The 16,650-nt window shown below is 39.8% G+C and overlaps 1 protein-coding gene across 2 annotated transcripts; it reads left to right on the plus strand.

The window, feature by feature from the left end:
• The first annotated feature begins 2,548 nt into the window (after window positions 1-2,548).
• DIO2 (iodothyronine deiodinase 2) lies at window positions 2,549-16,395 on the plus strand. 2 transcript variants are annotated; one of them, XM_054161947.1, is made up of 2 exons: window positions 2,549-3,250; window positions 14,194-16,395. In XM_054161947.1, exons 1-2 carry the CDS (start codon window positions 3,029-3,031, stop codon window positions 14,809-14,811), a joined length of 840 nt encoding a protein of 279 aa, XP_054017922.1. In that variant the 5' UTR covers window positions 2,549-3,028; the 3' UTR covers window positions 14,812-16,395. The 2 variants fall into 2 exon arrangements, with proteins under 2 accessions (XP_054017922.1, XP_009903585.2); XM_009905283.2 differs by having other exon boundaries at window positions 14,194-14,766.
• Window positions 16,396-16,650: the final 255 nt, after the last annotated feature.

Genomic DNA, 16,650 nt, shown 5'->3' on the forward strand with positions numbered 1-16,650 from the left:
AAATCTGAGTTAGCTGTGTTTAATTCAACATGCAGTCTGTCTGCCTCACAGGCAAATAAGGTGATGCAGTGAGTATGAAATACTATCTCACACCAGCCCTCGCTGGACTTCCTGCTTAGCTTTCGATGCACTTCAGAGCTCCACTGCTGTCTGGTCTCCAGCTGTCTTACAAACAACTTCTTCACCCAGGAAGCACTCTGTGGGTAAGGGCAGTTATTCCACAGGAACCCAGAATACGTTGTGTTCCCAGCATAGGTTCTTGCCTGACTTTACCTCAAGAGAACAGGAAGAGCCAGAGCTGGACTATCTTTAGAGCTGTTTGCAAACTGGTCTCAAAAACAATGGCTGATGATTCATCTGGCATCATCATCAACAATCTTCAGGCCTGTGTTTTAACAAACTTTTCCTAATAAAGAAAGGAGACCTTCCAGACAGAAATATGTACCTTTTAGTGGTGGATCTACAGAAGAGTAATCTAGGTTTAAGAGTGCTTGTAATCAAGTGATTACACATGCTTGCCTGAGGTCAGATAGTAAGCTAGTTTAGCAGCTCTGGGGACCCTTGTTCCTGTGTTGCATTCACATGACATGAGCATACTGACTCATTCATGTGTGGGGATATATAAATGCCTGCTTATGACATGTTTTTGCAAGTTTTAGTAATAAAGTCAGATCTCTGAGGTTGGAATCCTTTCTATGGCAATAGAACACTGTCATCACTAACACTGTGACTTAGAAACTGTTGTAGTTTGAAAATCAGTTCCTTTCTTTGTTTATGCCAGCAATGCAGAAGGTCACCAGTTTAATGTGTGTAACCTTTAAAAGTTATTTCTCTGAGTAAACATTTGCTGGAAGATATCCTGTCTGGGTGGTATCTTTTACAAATGCCTGATATTATGCTACCTAAACAAACTTTTCTTTGGTGAGCCCAAGATGAGACATGGAGTAGCCTTTCTAGCGCTATACATCCTATTATAATGACAGCCCAAGTGATATTACAATATCTAAAAATGAAAGACCCCAGAGCAGGGAAGATTGATGTGTTTACCCTCTGCAGTTTCCTGCAGTGAAAGGATAGTGATGACTGATGAAGACCAAGACATATTAATGAATGAAGCTTGTACTGCTCCTTCAAGGATGAAAGTTGACATAGGTTAGATATCATGCTGGCATCTCTGGGAATAAAATGTACCTGGTGAGGAGAGCCTACATAAGCATACAGGGAAGATATCTGCTGAAAACCAAAATTATGGATATCTGCAACTTGAAATATGTTAAATACATACCTGAGGAAGTTAGAACCATGCTAAAAATATCCTAAAGTACATCTAATGTATCCCCCCTCTCCCCCTCCCCCCCAAAAGAAAATCCCCGACAACAAACCAAACCAACATGTGAAAGAGAATAAAATATCAGACTAAAAAGGTGGAACAAAAAGAAGTGCAAATGAGCAAAGCAAACTGTCAGTGTGTGGATGCAAGAGATGCTTGTGGTTGTTAAACCATACATGACTCTGCCAGAGGAAATATCTTTCTTTCTTCTTTTAGTGTTTGTTTGTTTGTTTGTTTGTTTTTGGTGGATTTGGGTTTTGTTTTGTGTGTGCTTTTATTTTATTTTTTAGAGGCATTTAACCAGAAGTTAGTTATCCTTATTACACTAGCAAATGCAAATAGTTATCATAGAGGAATATTGAAGTCCTCAAAGCTCAGTTGATGAATAACATTTAAGGCTGCAGAATATTCTTTTCAAGCAAAAAACTTTACCTTAGAATACTCAAATCCTTCAAAAACTCTTTTTCTCTCTTTCTTATCTTCTACTGTTACACATCAGTATATGAAGTCAGTGCTGGGCATTTACTTGTGTTTTCTTAAACCAAAAGAAGGCAACAAAAGAACTTTAAACGCTCTGCCTGTTGTACTTCGCGGAGGTGGGAGGACAATGTACAGAAACGTGCCTTTTCTTGGGATGCATCAGCTCACACACCTTCCTGGAAAAGACAAAAGGGCAAAGGGAAAAAATCTATCCATGAGAAAAACAACAACCAAAAAACCCCCAACCATTGATAACAGAAGCCTGCATTGCTGTGTCACTTGCTGTGTCATATGAAAATACCTTTCTAAAATTTGAAAGCATATTGGCTTCCCCCCCCTCCCCCCCCTTTTTCCTTTTCAAATGGAAGTACAGCAAAGTTCCACCCTTGCTGTCTGTCCTTTTTTTTTTCCTCCTCTCTCTTAAAAAAAAAAAAAAAAAAGTTTTGAGAATTTCATTTTTCTATTCAGTGCAGTCCTGGCCAAAGTAAAGCCCTCTTTTACATTGACGTCAAGATCTTTACTAAGATTATGGTTTCATTTCTCTATTGCAGCAATTAGCTAGGGAATGTATAAAAGGCTTCAGGGAAGCAAGCTAGGACTCTCAGAGGGGAAAGCACTTTGCACCATAGACAGATAGCAAGAGAGAAGGCGAGAGGAGGAAGGCAGGAATACAGAGAGGCGGGGGGGTGGGGGGTGGGGAGAGAGAGAGGGAAAGAGGGAGGGAGAAGAGGGAGGAACAGAAAGTTTATGTACATAAACCTTTTTTTAAAAAAAGTATTGTTGCACCTGGTAGCTAGCCTCACTGACACAGAAATGAGAGGTCTGTTCAGTGCTTAAATAGCTGAGAAACAATGGGATAGTGCAGGGAAGTTAACAATTAACAGTCTCAGCTTAAATTTTGTAACTGCAGGGAGCTGGAAACACGGCTGACTCTCTCTTCAACAAAATCAGGTCTCCTGGTTGAGGAAAGAATTTTTGTTAACATCTTAGTTTCTGAAAAAAAAAAAAAAAAAGGCAGCTCAGAATTTGATGAGTATCATGCAGTTATGGTTTTAAGCAGCCTGCTCATATTTAACTATCTCTGCTCATTTTGAAGAGACTGGCTGAAAGAGGGGTAAAGAGGCTTTTGAAAATACTTTTTACTTTACTTTTTTAAATGAGGGTGCAGAACAAAAAAGGGAGCTGAAGGCATCTCGCTGGAGAGAAGCAGCAAGGAAGATGGGTCTGCTAAGTGTGGATTTGCTGATCACCCTTCAGATCTTGCCGGTCTTTTTCTCCAACTGCCTCTTCCTTGCACTGTATGACTCTGTGATCCTCCTGAAGCACATGGTGCTATTTCTGAGCCGGTCTAAGTCTGGGCGCGGTGAGTGGCGGAGGATGCTGACCTCGGAGGGGCTGCGCTGTGTCTGGAAGAGCTTCCTCCTGGATGCCTACAAGCAGGTTGGTACTCGGGGATGGGGACTGGCTGGTTGGGGTGGGTAAACCGTGATGGACATCCCCGTTGTCAGAGAAAAAGGGAAAGGGATGACTGTTGTGCAGGCTGTGCCTGTTTGATGTTAAGTTTGATGGCAGAGGTGTAAGCTGAAAGATGCAATAAAGTCGGAGCTAAGTACTGACGAGATTGAGGAGCTGCTGTCTCTGATCTGCCACTAACTCTCTCTGTAGCCAGGGTCATGTTACTTAGTTTAGCCGTGCCTCAGTTTCCCCAGCAGCAGAAATTATATCCTTCATGTTTATCAAGTATTTCAAGATCTTAGTATAATTGTAAAATGCTCCAGATGTTTTCATAGCTGTTGTTGAATTGTCTGCCGTGTGAGATCCTCAGAAATTATACAAAGACTGAATCTTCAAATAGAACTGTGCATAGGATTGTTTTAATTAGAATAAAAGATAGAAATGAGCCTTTGTCATTACAATGGCATTTTTTATTACTCATGTTAAATTATATATTGGAGAAAGCATCCAAATAATAGTAAAACTGGGCATGGAGGGAAACAGCCTTTTTTTTTTTTTCCCTTCATAAAAGCAGTGAGAGAGGGACATGTCAGAGTTTAGAAATGAACTTGACTGGATGAAGGACAGCTGCCTGGTGATTTAAATTAATAAAGCCAGTATCAGTTATGCAACATGTACAAAGCCACCCCCCCCACCCCCCCTTTTTTTTTTCTTTTATTTTTTGTACGATTATTATCCACTCTTAGTGTCCAGGTTTCATGGAGTAGTTATAATTCCCTTTTATAGACTGAAAAAATGGACCCAAAAAGATGAAATTTCTTGCACAGGCCACCCAGTTAGTGAGCAGAAGAACTGGATTCAGAGCTCAGTGGCTTCAAAAACAGTGCTTAGTCTGTTAAGGTGTTGTCTTATTTAGACTGTCTAATTTAACATACCCTATGTGATGTCATGAGGTCACAGATGTCTTATCCAAATGACTAGTCTGTATCTTCTGAAATATTTCTTCTGGTATCACCTTCCCCTCAGTTCCCCTTCACTCCCCAACAATGGATTCTGTATTTGCTTTTTACCTAATGATATGAAGAACTAGCTTTGTTTAGCCTGAAACCTAAGCCACAGGGACATTAATTTCCAGTGTAAGACAAATATAAATAACATTAGCTTTTGCCAAATGGGTCAACCTTTTTCTGCAACTCTAGGAATCAGCCAGCTGGCTACTCAAATAAAGTAATGCTGAATGAAGCTCACTACTCTCCTAGCCCTTCTAGTTTCTGACTTTAGTCTCTTCACAGAAACTGAGGAATTTTTACAGTAGGCTTGTTAAAATGGGCTGGTCAACACAATTGTTACTATTTTACACAAGGCAAGGCAGTTAACACACAACTTGATTAAGGTTCCAGTGGAAGCTGGTAGCATGGCTCTGATACAACTGATTTTCCAGTTCCTATATTTGCAACCTGCATATGGCCCAGGGTCTGAGGGAGATGTGAAGCTGTAAGGAAACTTTTATATCCATGAGATATTTTCAACTTATTTTGCTTAAATAACACAAAATTATTTTAAAGAAAGATGTTGCATGCCTTTCTGTAGTTCTAAAAGTAATTCTTTGCCTTTTCCTCAGTACTATTGATGCCAGCCATGGATGCTAAAGGGATGATGACTCTGTGTTATTTTTGGTATTGGTAATAAAACTCTTACCTTGAACTTTGGTAGTTTAAAAGCTTTCCCTTATCAACATTAAATGACTTAGGTTGTTCAAGCCAATCAGACTTTAAGGACCCTAGAATGAATTTTGACTTCAGTGACCTCAGTAGGGAAAAAAAAAATCATACAAGCATAACAAAATTTTATCACCTTCTTCTAAAAAGGGGAAACCCATTCACTCCAGCTATCCTTAAGGCAAAAACCAGTTGGCTTAATTTATGGACAGGCTCTGTTTTCCTTATTAGAATTATTGGCCAGAAAGACAAGAAGATCATTGGAAACCCTTGATTGTTACAGGAAGAAAGGTGTGTAGAAATCAAATTATAGAGGGCACACAATAAACTGATGGGCCATGATAGGAGAAAAGTCATCACTCCACAACAGGAGAGAATCTTTTCTGCTGCTTCTCTAAAGAAGAGGAAGGAAAAATGTTTTCAACTGGAATGGTGTATTGGTAGAGTTGAAAAAAAATGGAAGCATAACCTGCTTTGTAGCATTGTTTAAAAAGCATGAGAAATAGTGAAATGTGTTAATGACTCTGACCAAACACCTTTTTCTTAAATTATCTTCTTCTAAATCCTGGATAGGAATTCCCAGTGATATTTTGATCTTAGCCATTTAGGGAGGGTAGAAAACTGAAATATTATGCAACTGGGCTACTAAACACATGGCAAAAGGTAAATAATATAATAAACATGATTGCTTATTGCTCCAATTTGCTAGCTGAAGCCAGGTATTATTAGCAAAGTAGCTAAGCAGATGCTTAAACGCATTCCATTGGGAGTGTTTGTGAAATAATCACCATTTTTTCAGATAGGGTAGCAGAACTGCAGATATTTGAGATAAACCAAAGCTCTAGTGCCAGTTAGCAGAAGACTGGATGAAAAGTGTACCTGATTGTTCTTCTGTCTTTTGTATCACTTAAACAGAACTTTTTCTGAGTATATGTCATAACATTTTTCACAAAAGTACTTGATGCAAATTTTTTATTCACAGAAAAATGTACAGGAAGCCATTCCAGAAAAACTCTGTCCCAGAATCCACTCTGTACTAGATTCTTACTAGATTTCCTACTAGATTTCTTACTAGAAAGGAACTCTGCCTTGCAAGCACACAAACTATCCCAGAAATAAGTGATTTTGTTTCCAGACTATTGTGTACAAGAGATGATCCTGGAGTGGTTAAAAGTAGATTATATTTGAAAATAGCTATGCTGATACATTTTCTCCTCTAAAAAGTTGCTTTTGTTCTGGCTCTCTTGTTACTAACTACTGTTGCACATGACTTCTTGGTGAGGGCAGTTATTTCCTGGTCAATATTATCTAGCAACCATTGGAGATTTTTAACATCCTCAGTGGGGATGCAATACAGTATTTGTTGTTATATAGAGTATATCCAGTATTCTTTTCCTGTTGAAACATGCTATGTGACTAATTTTATTCATATTTTACAGTCCAACTGGAATAAAAATGATTATTTGTTTGTCTTAATTTTGTTCTGTAAATTTTATCGATGCTAAATCTATTTATTTTTACTTCCTCATCTCACAATTCAGTATCTGTCACACTCATGGTTCATTGTGAGGTTTGTAATTTGTAGAACATCCTCTACATGTTCTTTTCTGAGAGGCAAGCATGTCTGACACTGCAGCATTAGAGCCTTTAGGACCAGACCAACTGCCATAACAAAAATAAACAGAGCTAGTAGTTAAGTCACATTAACTGCATACAAATTGAGAGTATAACTATTTCATTTAAATGCTGTATTTCTAATTTACTGTTGTGCTCTTTTTATCTGCAGAAATGAGTGGATTGACTCATGAAGAGCAAATCATGTATGTATAGGTATTTGCACCTTCTTATGTGTTTGCATGTATACAGACATGTATACATATGTATGTGTGTCTGCCTATATATAGTTATACCCGTATATTTACATCTGTATAAATGCAAAAATACACATAAGGATACACAATCTGCTCTTTCAGGAGTCAGTCCTCTCATTTGTTTACCTATGTTATATATATATGTGTGTGTGTGTATGTATGTATGTATATATACATATGTATAAATATGAATCTAACCACACCTACTTATAAGAAAGAAAAGGGGAAAAAAAGATTTTGGGGAGGGTGTTAATGTGCCTTCAGTGTGATTTATATAGGCCATCTGTACAAATGCCAGAGAGACATTTGGTTTAGCCCACAGCATTTATATAGAATGTGTTACATATCTTAAGAAATCCAGAGAAAAGGCTAGAAAAGGTTTGAAAAAACCCTTTTATAATCTCCTGAATTCTATGCTTTATTTAGTACTGGGATGAATATACTTTCTAAGATTCCAAAGATGAGAAATTGTCATCTTAAAATGCTTTTTAAATAGGTACAAACAAGACTGCACCTATTAGCAGTGGGTGTTGAGGTCTCATACTGGGAGCTTTTCCAGTGCTGGATAGGAGCTTTGTGTTTCATTGAAGCAGAGCTAGCATTCCTGGTCTCCAGTAGAGAGCTGTGAGGTTATTCTTGAGGAAATCCTCCCTTTTCTCCACCTCAGTGCAGGGTAGGTAAGGGGAAAACCTTAATGACATCTTTCTGGAGCAGCAAAATGCTTAAGAATGCCACGGTGCACACCTATGGGCATACGTGTGTGTGTGAGCATACATGTGAGCCCTCAGAAGGATGCTGGTATTTCAAGCCATGGATAGTGATGAATGCATGTATGTTCTTGTACAGTTCTTGACTGTCTTTAGAATGGGACAGGGCAAGCTCTGGCACGACAGACTCAGCACAGAGGGAATGGTTGGCATAGGATCCCAACTTCACAGCATAGACCCAGCTCGGGATGCAACAGCAAGTACACTGATTTGGTAAATACCCAGGTGGATTTTCCTGAGATTTCAGGGAGGCACAATTAAATTACCTTTTGCTACTTCTGCCTATCTGATAGACACATCATTTATTCATAAAAAAAAAAAAAAGGTATGCAAAGCAGGGCAGCCTGAAAATTGTGACATTGAGTGCAAGCAATGGCACGATCCTTTACCTGCTGTTTGACTGTCTAGTAACTCTTTGCTTTCTGAGGAAATCTTTTAAAGGTAGGAACAAAGACATAACCTTTGTACATATTTGTATTTATTTTGCCTGGCAAGGTAAGAAAATGTCTCTCTGTGCTTGACAGTGAGAAAAGGAATTTGTGAAAGAAAGTCCATTTCAGAGCTGAGAGTGAGATATTTTGTGGTATGAAAAATATTTTATTGGTTTTACAAAGTTTAGAATTGTTTTCATTGACATTTGCAAATGAAAGCAATCTTGAAAGAAGTGAGAAAAACAAACCCACAATGAATATCTTTCCTGAGGTATTTGAAACATAAATTCAACAGAGTTTGGGCTTCGTGTTAATATTGTTATTAAAGCTAATATGTAATCATGTTTTTTGTAGTAGTGTCTGAGGATCAGCCTACAGCAAGGACCCATTATGCAGTGTCCTAATCAAGAAAAGCAGACAGTTTGTCCTATAGAGTGGACAGACAAGGGTAGGAAAAGTAATATGATAACTCCTATTTCCCATGGGGTCTCATCCTACCCATTTCATTTTACAGATCTGACTTCTCATCTTCCATCTTTGTAGTCTTCCATTTTCATTGCTAGGTATGAGAAACTGACTTGAGAGAAATGATTGCTTTTTTTGTCAAACCCTTGTGAAAATCCTCTTCTGCCGTGGCAGACAAACAAAATTTGCTAACAGGCATCAGCCAGAATAAGGATATTACCAGCTTCTTGTGCCCCAGCTCTGTGTCCAGCAGAACCACCATGATATTAAAGCTGAGTGTGGAAGAAAGAAGAAAAAAGCCCAAAATAACTTCAGACATCCTCCAGGTGCTGACTAACAGATTGGTGAAAGTCTCTGTCACCTGTAGGTAGAGTCCACACAGGTGTAACCAGTGGCCCAGAGGCCACAATGTCATAGGCCATTGTCCCATCTTGAGGGAAATATAAGTTTTAAGACACTTCCAGTACTTACGATAAGCTCCCTGATCACAGGAAATAAAATTAGTTGGTTGGTGGTTTTTTTTGTTGTTGTTGTTGGTTGGTTTTTTTCCCCCTAGAGTGCAAGTCAAAAGGCTCCTTTATTCCTTCCCTCTACCATGTGTGGTCATTTGTGGGACTAGCAGTTTTTAAATAAGAAGAGACTAGCATCTGACTAGTTATTTTTACCTGGGCTGTGCCCTTTTAATTCACCTTCTACTTCTCTCACTCAGCTTCTCACACCTGATCCTAAAAGAAACACTCTGGACTCCAGGAGGTCTCTAGTCAGTTCGGGTTTCTTCTCTCCACTTTGAGTAATCCAGTCTTCTAGAGGTGCTGCCACCTCTCCATGCTAAATGAAGATCTCCTACTCCTGTACACTACCCAGATAAAGTCTTCCTGTAATTTTTGTCCACTGCACAACTCTGGGTCATATAAATAAAGAATTAAAAAATACTAATTTATATCATTCTCCAGCCAGAGTCTGATTATGATTTGGATGAAGCACTGAGAAATATCAGGCTGTTCAGAGGCTATATTTAGCTGAATGGGATTAAATCAAATCAAAGCAGAGAGTTTGAAAAGAAGGAAAAAGTTCCTGGGATTCACCTCATTAGCAGTCACTGGACTCCAGTCCCAAACATGACATGCCCATATTTAAATGGCTACTATCACAGACTGCTAATTGTCTGGCAGTACCTATATTCTTTAGGGAGTGGACACAGCCTGATGAGTGTGCCAAACTGTTCGAAAATCCCTCATGCATGCTATGAAAGCCGTATTCCAGTGCACAGAACCCCAGGAGGGTTATGCTAAAGCTACTAAAAGCAAAACAGGAAAAAAGAAAAGGTAAGTGAGGGGGAGATGTCTTGTCTGTGGGGCTTTTCCTATTCCTCATGGAGTATGTACAACAGTTAGCAGTATGTGCTATTTCTAGCCTGTAGTTTATGAATAAGGCTTTCTTTCCTGCTCCTGCCTACTTCATTTCGCAGTCTGCATGCTAAAGCATCAGCAACCTCGTTCCCTTTTCACTCTCCATGTCGACTCAGAGAAGAAGATGCAGTACCAAGGCTGTCAACAAAAGATGCAAGTCATTGCTCTGGTGTTGGGCTGCTGCTTGCTCTTGCTGATGGCTAGGCAGGCTTTCAGATGTGGTTGGCCTACCTTGTGCATCCCTGCAGACTGCGTGGGAGGGGATGGCTGTGCTCTGCCTTGTTTCCACCTCATCCTGAAGGCTGGCACCGAATGCCCAAATGTTCGCACACATAAGTACGTGGTTATAGAAATGCTGGTTTGCGTGTGAGGGGAATTCTGCTACTTCCTTTCTCAGAATTTATATTTTGTCTGCCTTTGTGCAAATTTTCAAAAGCAGTTTGGCTGAATACATGGGAGTTTTTGTTTGCTTTCTCATTGCACTGATTTTCTTTTCCAAGAGCTATTTTTTCTTTCAATAAATAACAACAAAGACAACAGCCAAGGCCTACAATGCAGATGATCAGCAAGGATGATATTGTCATTCTGTGTCAATCGGTTCCCTAGCCTGGTGAAATAAAGAGTTCCTTTGGGAACATCAGTGCTTCATCAAGACCAATTAGTAGAGATGCTGCTGCTCATGTTTAAGCATTAACGACTGGGCAGGGCTGCTTTTTGGAGTGCCTGACACTGGCATGGAACAAGGCACCGACCTAATTACTCCTCCACAAGAGCAGAAAATGCCTCCTGAATGCCTACTTGGCAAGGATGTCTCATTAAGGGGAAAAAACCCCCAACACAAGCACTCCTAGAAACAAAAATTAAAGTGATAAGTCTCGTGGCCGCAGGTTACCTACTTCATGGCTGTGGGAAATGAAGAAAAATGGCTATAAGGTGACGTAGGACCTATTTGTGTTTTATTGCCTAAACCCATCTGTGTTTTGGTCAATAAGGAGTACGAGAGACAGAAGGTAAACTTGAAGGCAAACAGTGAAATATGTTGCCACCCTTGGTATCAATATTAAATAGTACTTGCTGGGCATTCACATGTTGGTGTTTGATGGGAGTTGTTTTGTTAATCTATTCCTTTGGGTTTTGCAAACTTACCTAGGGAAAGAGGCATTTGGTAAACCTGAGAGTTGGTAATGAGGAGCTGGTCTTTCTGCTTAAGTATGATCAAGAAGCAGTCTGTGACTTCCCAGTTCAGGAGTGTTTGTTAGCATATTTTAAATCATAACAGCTTTATTAAAATAAAACCAGAAGAGTGAGGAGAAACAGCTGTCTGCTGAGCAGTTCTGGTCATTGCTGTGATTTAGTTGCTTCTATGCTTTTTTTCCTTCATTTTTCTTCTCCTCTGAAGAGTGCCAGCAAATATCAGAAGTACAAAGCGTGTTGCTTATGAGATAAATCCTGTGTTATTACTTCTTTTCTTTGACTGGATGAATGCACAGTCCTATATACTGAGGTCCTTTATACATCCAGGGAGTGTGTGCAGCACAGATACTTACATGCCGGGCTTTGCCCAAAAGGCACATTTTGGGCAAACTAGCTCTGAAAAAGTATTTGGTTGGTAGGGCAAAACCAGTTAAGCTTTCTAGGTAAAGAGGGATCTAGTTGTTTGTGCAGATGTGTAGATGTTGTGTTTACTTGAGGTGTGCCCTTTTTTGGTAGTTACCAACTTATCACAAAACGCTGAGTTGTCTAACTGGTTTACGGATTGAATGCAGCCCTTGGGATGATTATATGGCTGCCATATGATCTTGACCTGTGCATTTCTTTGCTCAGGTCTGGGCTTTCACCTTACTCACCCCTGCTTTGCCTATTTAACTGCACAGAATGGCAAAGAGAATTGAGGTATTCAACAGCTGCACAGAAGATACCTACTACCCACTAAGGTTTAGGTTGCCTGTATCAGTGATTCATAAATGATGCAAGATGCTTAATGCTAATTCTTAAAAGCTGTAGCCTGAGCCATCTGAGTCTGCCTCTCTCCAGATAGATCTTACAAACTTACTGTAGAGCTCTTCTCCTTACTTGACAGCACACTCACACAGCAGGTAGTCAACTCCTGTATTTCAAACCTTATTTCCTTTCAAAGGCAAATGAACACAAGGCTTTTAAAAAAACTGTTACCGGGGCTGTAGCAGGTAACAATGCAGTGGATGCAGGTTTATGGGGAGCAGAGGCACGAGGGACTGTGTTTTCCTGGAGCATCACTTGCTTACCTTGCCCCCCGGTGCAGCTGCAGCTGCACATGCTCTGCTCCCAGTGGCACGATTGCCACGTGCTTGACCTGGAAAGGTTTGTAAATCTTGCTGATCATGGAGTGAATGGTGGTGCAGCTGTGTCTCAATTTGCCCATAGGAAAGAGTCAAAATGATGTTTATATCATGTGCCAGCATGCTGTGAGACCTTCTCTTGTAGCTGTGAAGTATGGCAGCTTTAAGGGCAGTGTCTAACAAACTTCACTTTGGTTAGACGTTTGCTTCTGTTGCTATTATGATTAAATAATGTTGAGTTACGAACAACTGCAAATTTGTTTGGGGCAGTCATGTTTCTCATATACTTGTCTCTGGATCTGTGTGCAGTATCAATCACAGCCGTTAAGTAGTCAGCTGTTAACCCAGTTTCTTACTAAACATGACCCACTAGGGTACCCTATAATGTAACGTAGAATAGAAGTGTATTAAAAATTAGATATTTGTTCAGTTTTTGCACACTTCTTATGCAGCATTAGCTTCTATTGATTTCAACTGGAGTGTAACTTCAGAAAGAAATTAATAAGAGATGAAAGACTTCAGAATTGGGCCCTATATTTTTCCTTCAAAGCAACACCTCTGACCATAATAAAATAGACAGGAGACAGAAAGAAATAGAGCTGGGAAAATACAAATGCATAATTGCATTGCTGTACTAAACCTTGATGTGAGAAGCAGATAAATAGGAATTACATGTGGCAAAGCTCCTTAAAAATAGATTGTCTTATGTAATAATATTTTGTAGTTCTATAGCAGTTATCAGCTAAGGACCCTGGAGCCCCCTACAGGCTCCACTTTGCTCTGGCAGTCTCTTGTGAGATATTTTTTTTTTTGATATGGACAAAGAGAAGTGGTCAGACACAATGGCTATTCCCCAGTTGCCTGTTGGGTCTGAGTCAGATTTGGGGAGAGAGCTGAGAGTTTATTTTCACTTCATCCTACTCAAACCAAATTCTTGAGAAATATTGCAGTGGAAGGAAATATATCACTTAGTCACTGACGAAATAACTATAAAGTTGTTAGAAAACCCTTTAGAAAGCACAGTCTTGGATGATCCTTTGACAAAACAGCATGATATTGAATGGGCATTTGCAGATATCTCTCTTGGACTGCAGGATGGAAGAGAATATAGATACATGAAATCTGCACCCATCTCAAAATTGAGGTGCACTGAATGTATTGTGAAATCAGGTAGACAATGTACAGTGACTTTGCAGAATTTGAAAAATGGTTTAAAATGTAGGGTACAGTTCCATGAGGCCAAGTGCAAAGCATCACATTCAGGCTAGATTGATGAAGTACCCGAATCCACGATGGGGAGCAAATAGAAAGGCAGAAGAAGTGACCTAGGCATTATAACTCCTCACTAGCCAATCCCTAGAGAACTGTCTGTTTCCCCAAACAGTCATGATCATTTGCTTAAAGGAAATATCAGAATGTATAAACTGGTGCAGCTTGAGAGACGCACAAACTGTCTGATTACTCTGAGAATAAAGAAAAACTCTTTTGTAGATTTGAACACTGCTTTCCAAAGATGTGAAACAAGTAGAGGGAACTCAGGATGGAAGTGAGAAGAAAAATCAGATCTAGAAAATTTGACTAACAAAGAAAAGTTAGAAGAAATTTCAGATAGCCTGTCTGAAAGCAAATAAGAATCTGTGGCTACTTAAGGGTGGACAGGACTGTGTCTATAGCGGACAGGACAAACCAGATTTCAGATCAAATTTTCTAGCAATAATAAAGCAATATACCTGTCAGGTATGCCACATTCCACTGCAATGTCAATGGAGATGGACTAGATGAACTTTTTGAAGCTGCTGTTTATAATGATTTACTGTATTCCCATGCTAGTGTCCATGTAGGTAGTTGGGTGTGCTCTTTGAACAGGTGACTGAAGAGAACAGTTGTAAGGATAGTGGACAAGCACATCATATTAACTTATTATGTTTAAATATTTTTTTTGCCATCAGGTCAAACTGGGAGGAGAAGCCCCAAACTCCAGTGTAATCCACATAGCCAAAGACAGTGATGGCAGCAGTAGCAGCTGGAAGAGTGTCGGCAGCAAGTGTGGAACCAAATGCCGCCTTCTGGATTTTGCCAACTCTGAGCGACCACTGGTGGTCAATTTTGGTTCAGCTACCTGACCACCGTTTACAAGCCAGCTGTCGGCTTTCAGCAAGCTGGTGGAAGAGTTCTCTGGTGTGGCTGACTTTCTGTTGGTCTACATTGATGAGGCTCACCCGTCAGATGGCTGGGCTGCGCCTGGAATCTCTCCTTCTTCATTTGAAGTTAAGAAACATAGGAACCAGGAAGACCGATGTGCAGCTGCTCATCAGCTCCTAGAACACTTTTCCTTGCCACCTCAGTGCCAAGTGGTGGCTGACTGCATGGACAACAATGCCAATGTGGCTTACGGGGTTTCATTTGAGCGAGTGTGCATTGTGCAGAGACAAAAAATTGCCTATCTGGGAGGTAAAGGCCCCTTTTACTACAACCTGCAGGAGGTTCGGCTTTGGCTGGAACAAAATTCCAGCAAAAGATGAAATCCATTCTCTACAGAATCTATGTCAATAGGAGTGTCCCTTTAACATGATATAAAAGGGAAAAACCAGAAAATGTGCTGGTGTGAATAAGGCATTTCAGATGACTGTGGAACACATTTGATAATGAATGTTAACTAGGTTTAAAAAAACACACCAACAAACCCACAAAACACAAAAGCAAACAAACAGCAAAAAACTCCACAGAAACATCACTGTATGAAAAAAAAAAATCTCACTCCTGTGCTTGCTACAAAACAGAAGAGGTGAAGAGGGTTCTGCAAAAAGGTGCTGCTGGCTAGCAGGAAGAGCAGTGAGATGAGGCCTCTCCCAAAAACCTGTCTCATGAAGTGTCAGCCCTGGAATGAGCCAGAAGCATTGCTGCTTGGAAAGCAATCCATGAAAGGGCAATGCTGTGCCATTTCATCAGAAATGCTTCTTTACCCTCCTGCAGTCAATGCAAATGACCTGGGAGAAGCCAGGGGGCTTGCAATTGCTTTGCATAGAAATGCAGTGGAGTGTGGCAGTTGTCCTCTGTACGTAATTTATTGTTCAGAAACTACAGAAACCACCATGCAATGCAATCCTGCAGGCAGACTGGCCGTCCAGATCAAGATCAAACATTGTAGGCTGGTATTTGTACTCCCTATAGATGCCTCTGACAGCATATTAACTATGTAATTCTGTCTGCGTGTTTGTATCCAGTGTGCAGGTCTGTGCCTGCTGAGAAAGATGTTGATATCTATGGAGCTGGACCAAAAAGATGGAGGTGATCAAGTAAGACCATTACAATTTGAAAACTGAAAAAAATGGACTATTTGTAACAAAGCAGTGAGAACCATCTGGAGAGAGCATCACAAGACAAAACTCAGCTGATGCCAACTAGGCCTTGGCTTTCAGAGCTGACAACACACATTTATCAATATTCTTTGGTTCTGCTCTGTCCAGCAACAGGCTTAAAGGTAATTTCATTTTTAGCTTTTAAAAAAAAAATAACTTATTTCTCTCTTTTATGTTTATTTGAGATAATGACTTTACAGATGTATTTAGGGCATGGGGAAACTTATACACAACTTTACCTCATTGAAATGGATTCATCCTGTTACTTACCCTGTTAAATGTAGTCATGCAGATTTGTGCTATCTTGGATACTTGCAACTAGTTTACTGCTCCTTTAGTTTGTCTGGAAGCTAAGCTGCTTGCAGCCTCAGAATTGATTAGCTGCAGTTCTGCTGTCACATGAAGTGATTGTTTCACTCATGTTCTCAAAAGCCTTCCTAGAGGAACACGGAGGACAAATAGTGTGAATTAATGTGAATAAGTGTAAAACATGGCAGAATTTCCATATGAATGGGTCTGAGGAATCTTGTTTAAAGAGATACTTTAATGAAGCCTCATGAAAATACAGTTTACTATGAGCTAACTCATTAGAGCTGGTAAATGAAAACCTGTGAGGAGAGGGACTAAAACAGATAAAGAGGGTAAGCGGCAAAAATCAAATTAGTTCTTTTAATTTATCATCTAGCTGATTGTCAATAATATGATGCATTACTATGAACACAAGGAAAGAACAGAAAATACATAAATATCTTCATTTTTACAATATCCCTTTAATCTTGTGTATTTCTTCTTGCTTGGCCGTTAGTCTACTTAGCTAATGTGCAAGGCAACTGGAAATACATTTTCAAGCACAGATCTGAAATAATGACAGTAACAAGATCGATTCTCCCATATTCAAGTTCATGCTTCCCTCCTCAGAGTTTCCTCCATAACTACTAAATGTACACACACACTCTTAGACAGTTTGGTAAATCTATCAGAAAAGGGTGTAAAGAATTATCTTCAGGCCTTCTGGTGAGCCCCACTTCTCAGAAGGTGTATGAGTCT

The sequence above is a fragment of the Dryobates pubescens genome, chromosome 5, assembly GCF_014839835.1.
Source record: "Dryobates pubescens isolate bDryPub1 chromosome 5, bDryPub1.pri, whole genome shotgun sequence".
NCBI lineage: Eukaryota > Metazoa > Chordata > Aves > Piciformes > Picidae > Dryobates > Dryobates pubescens.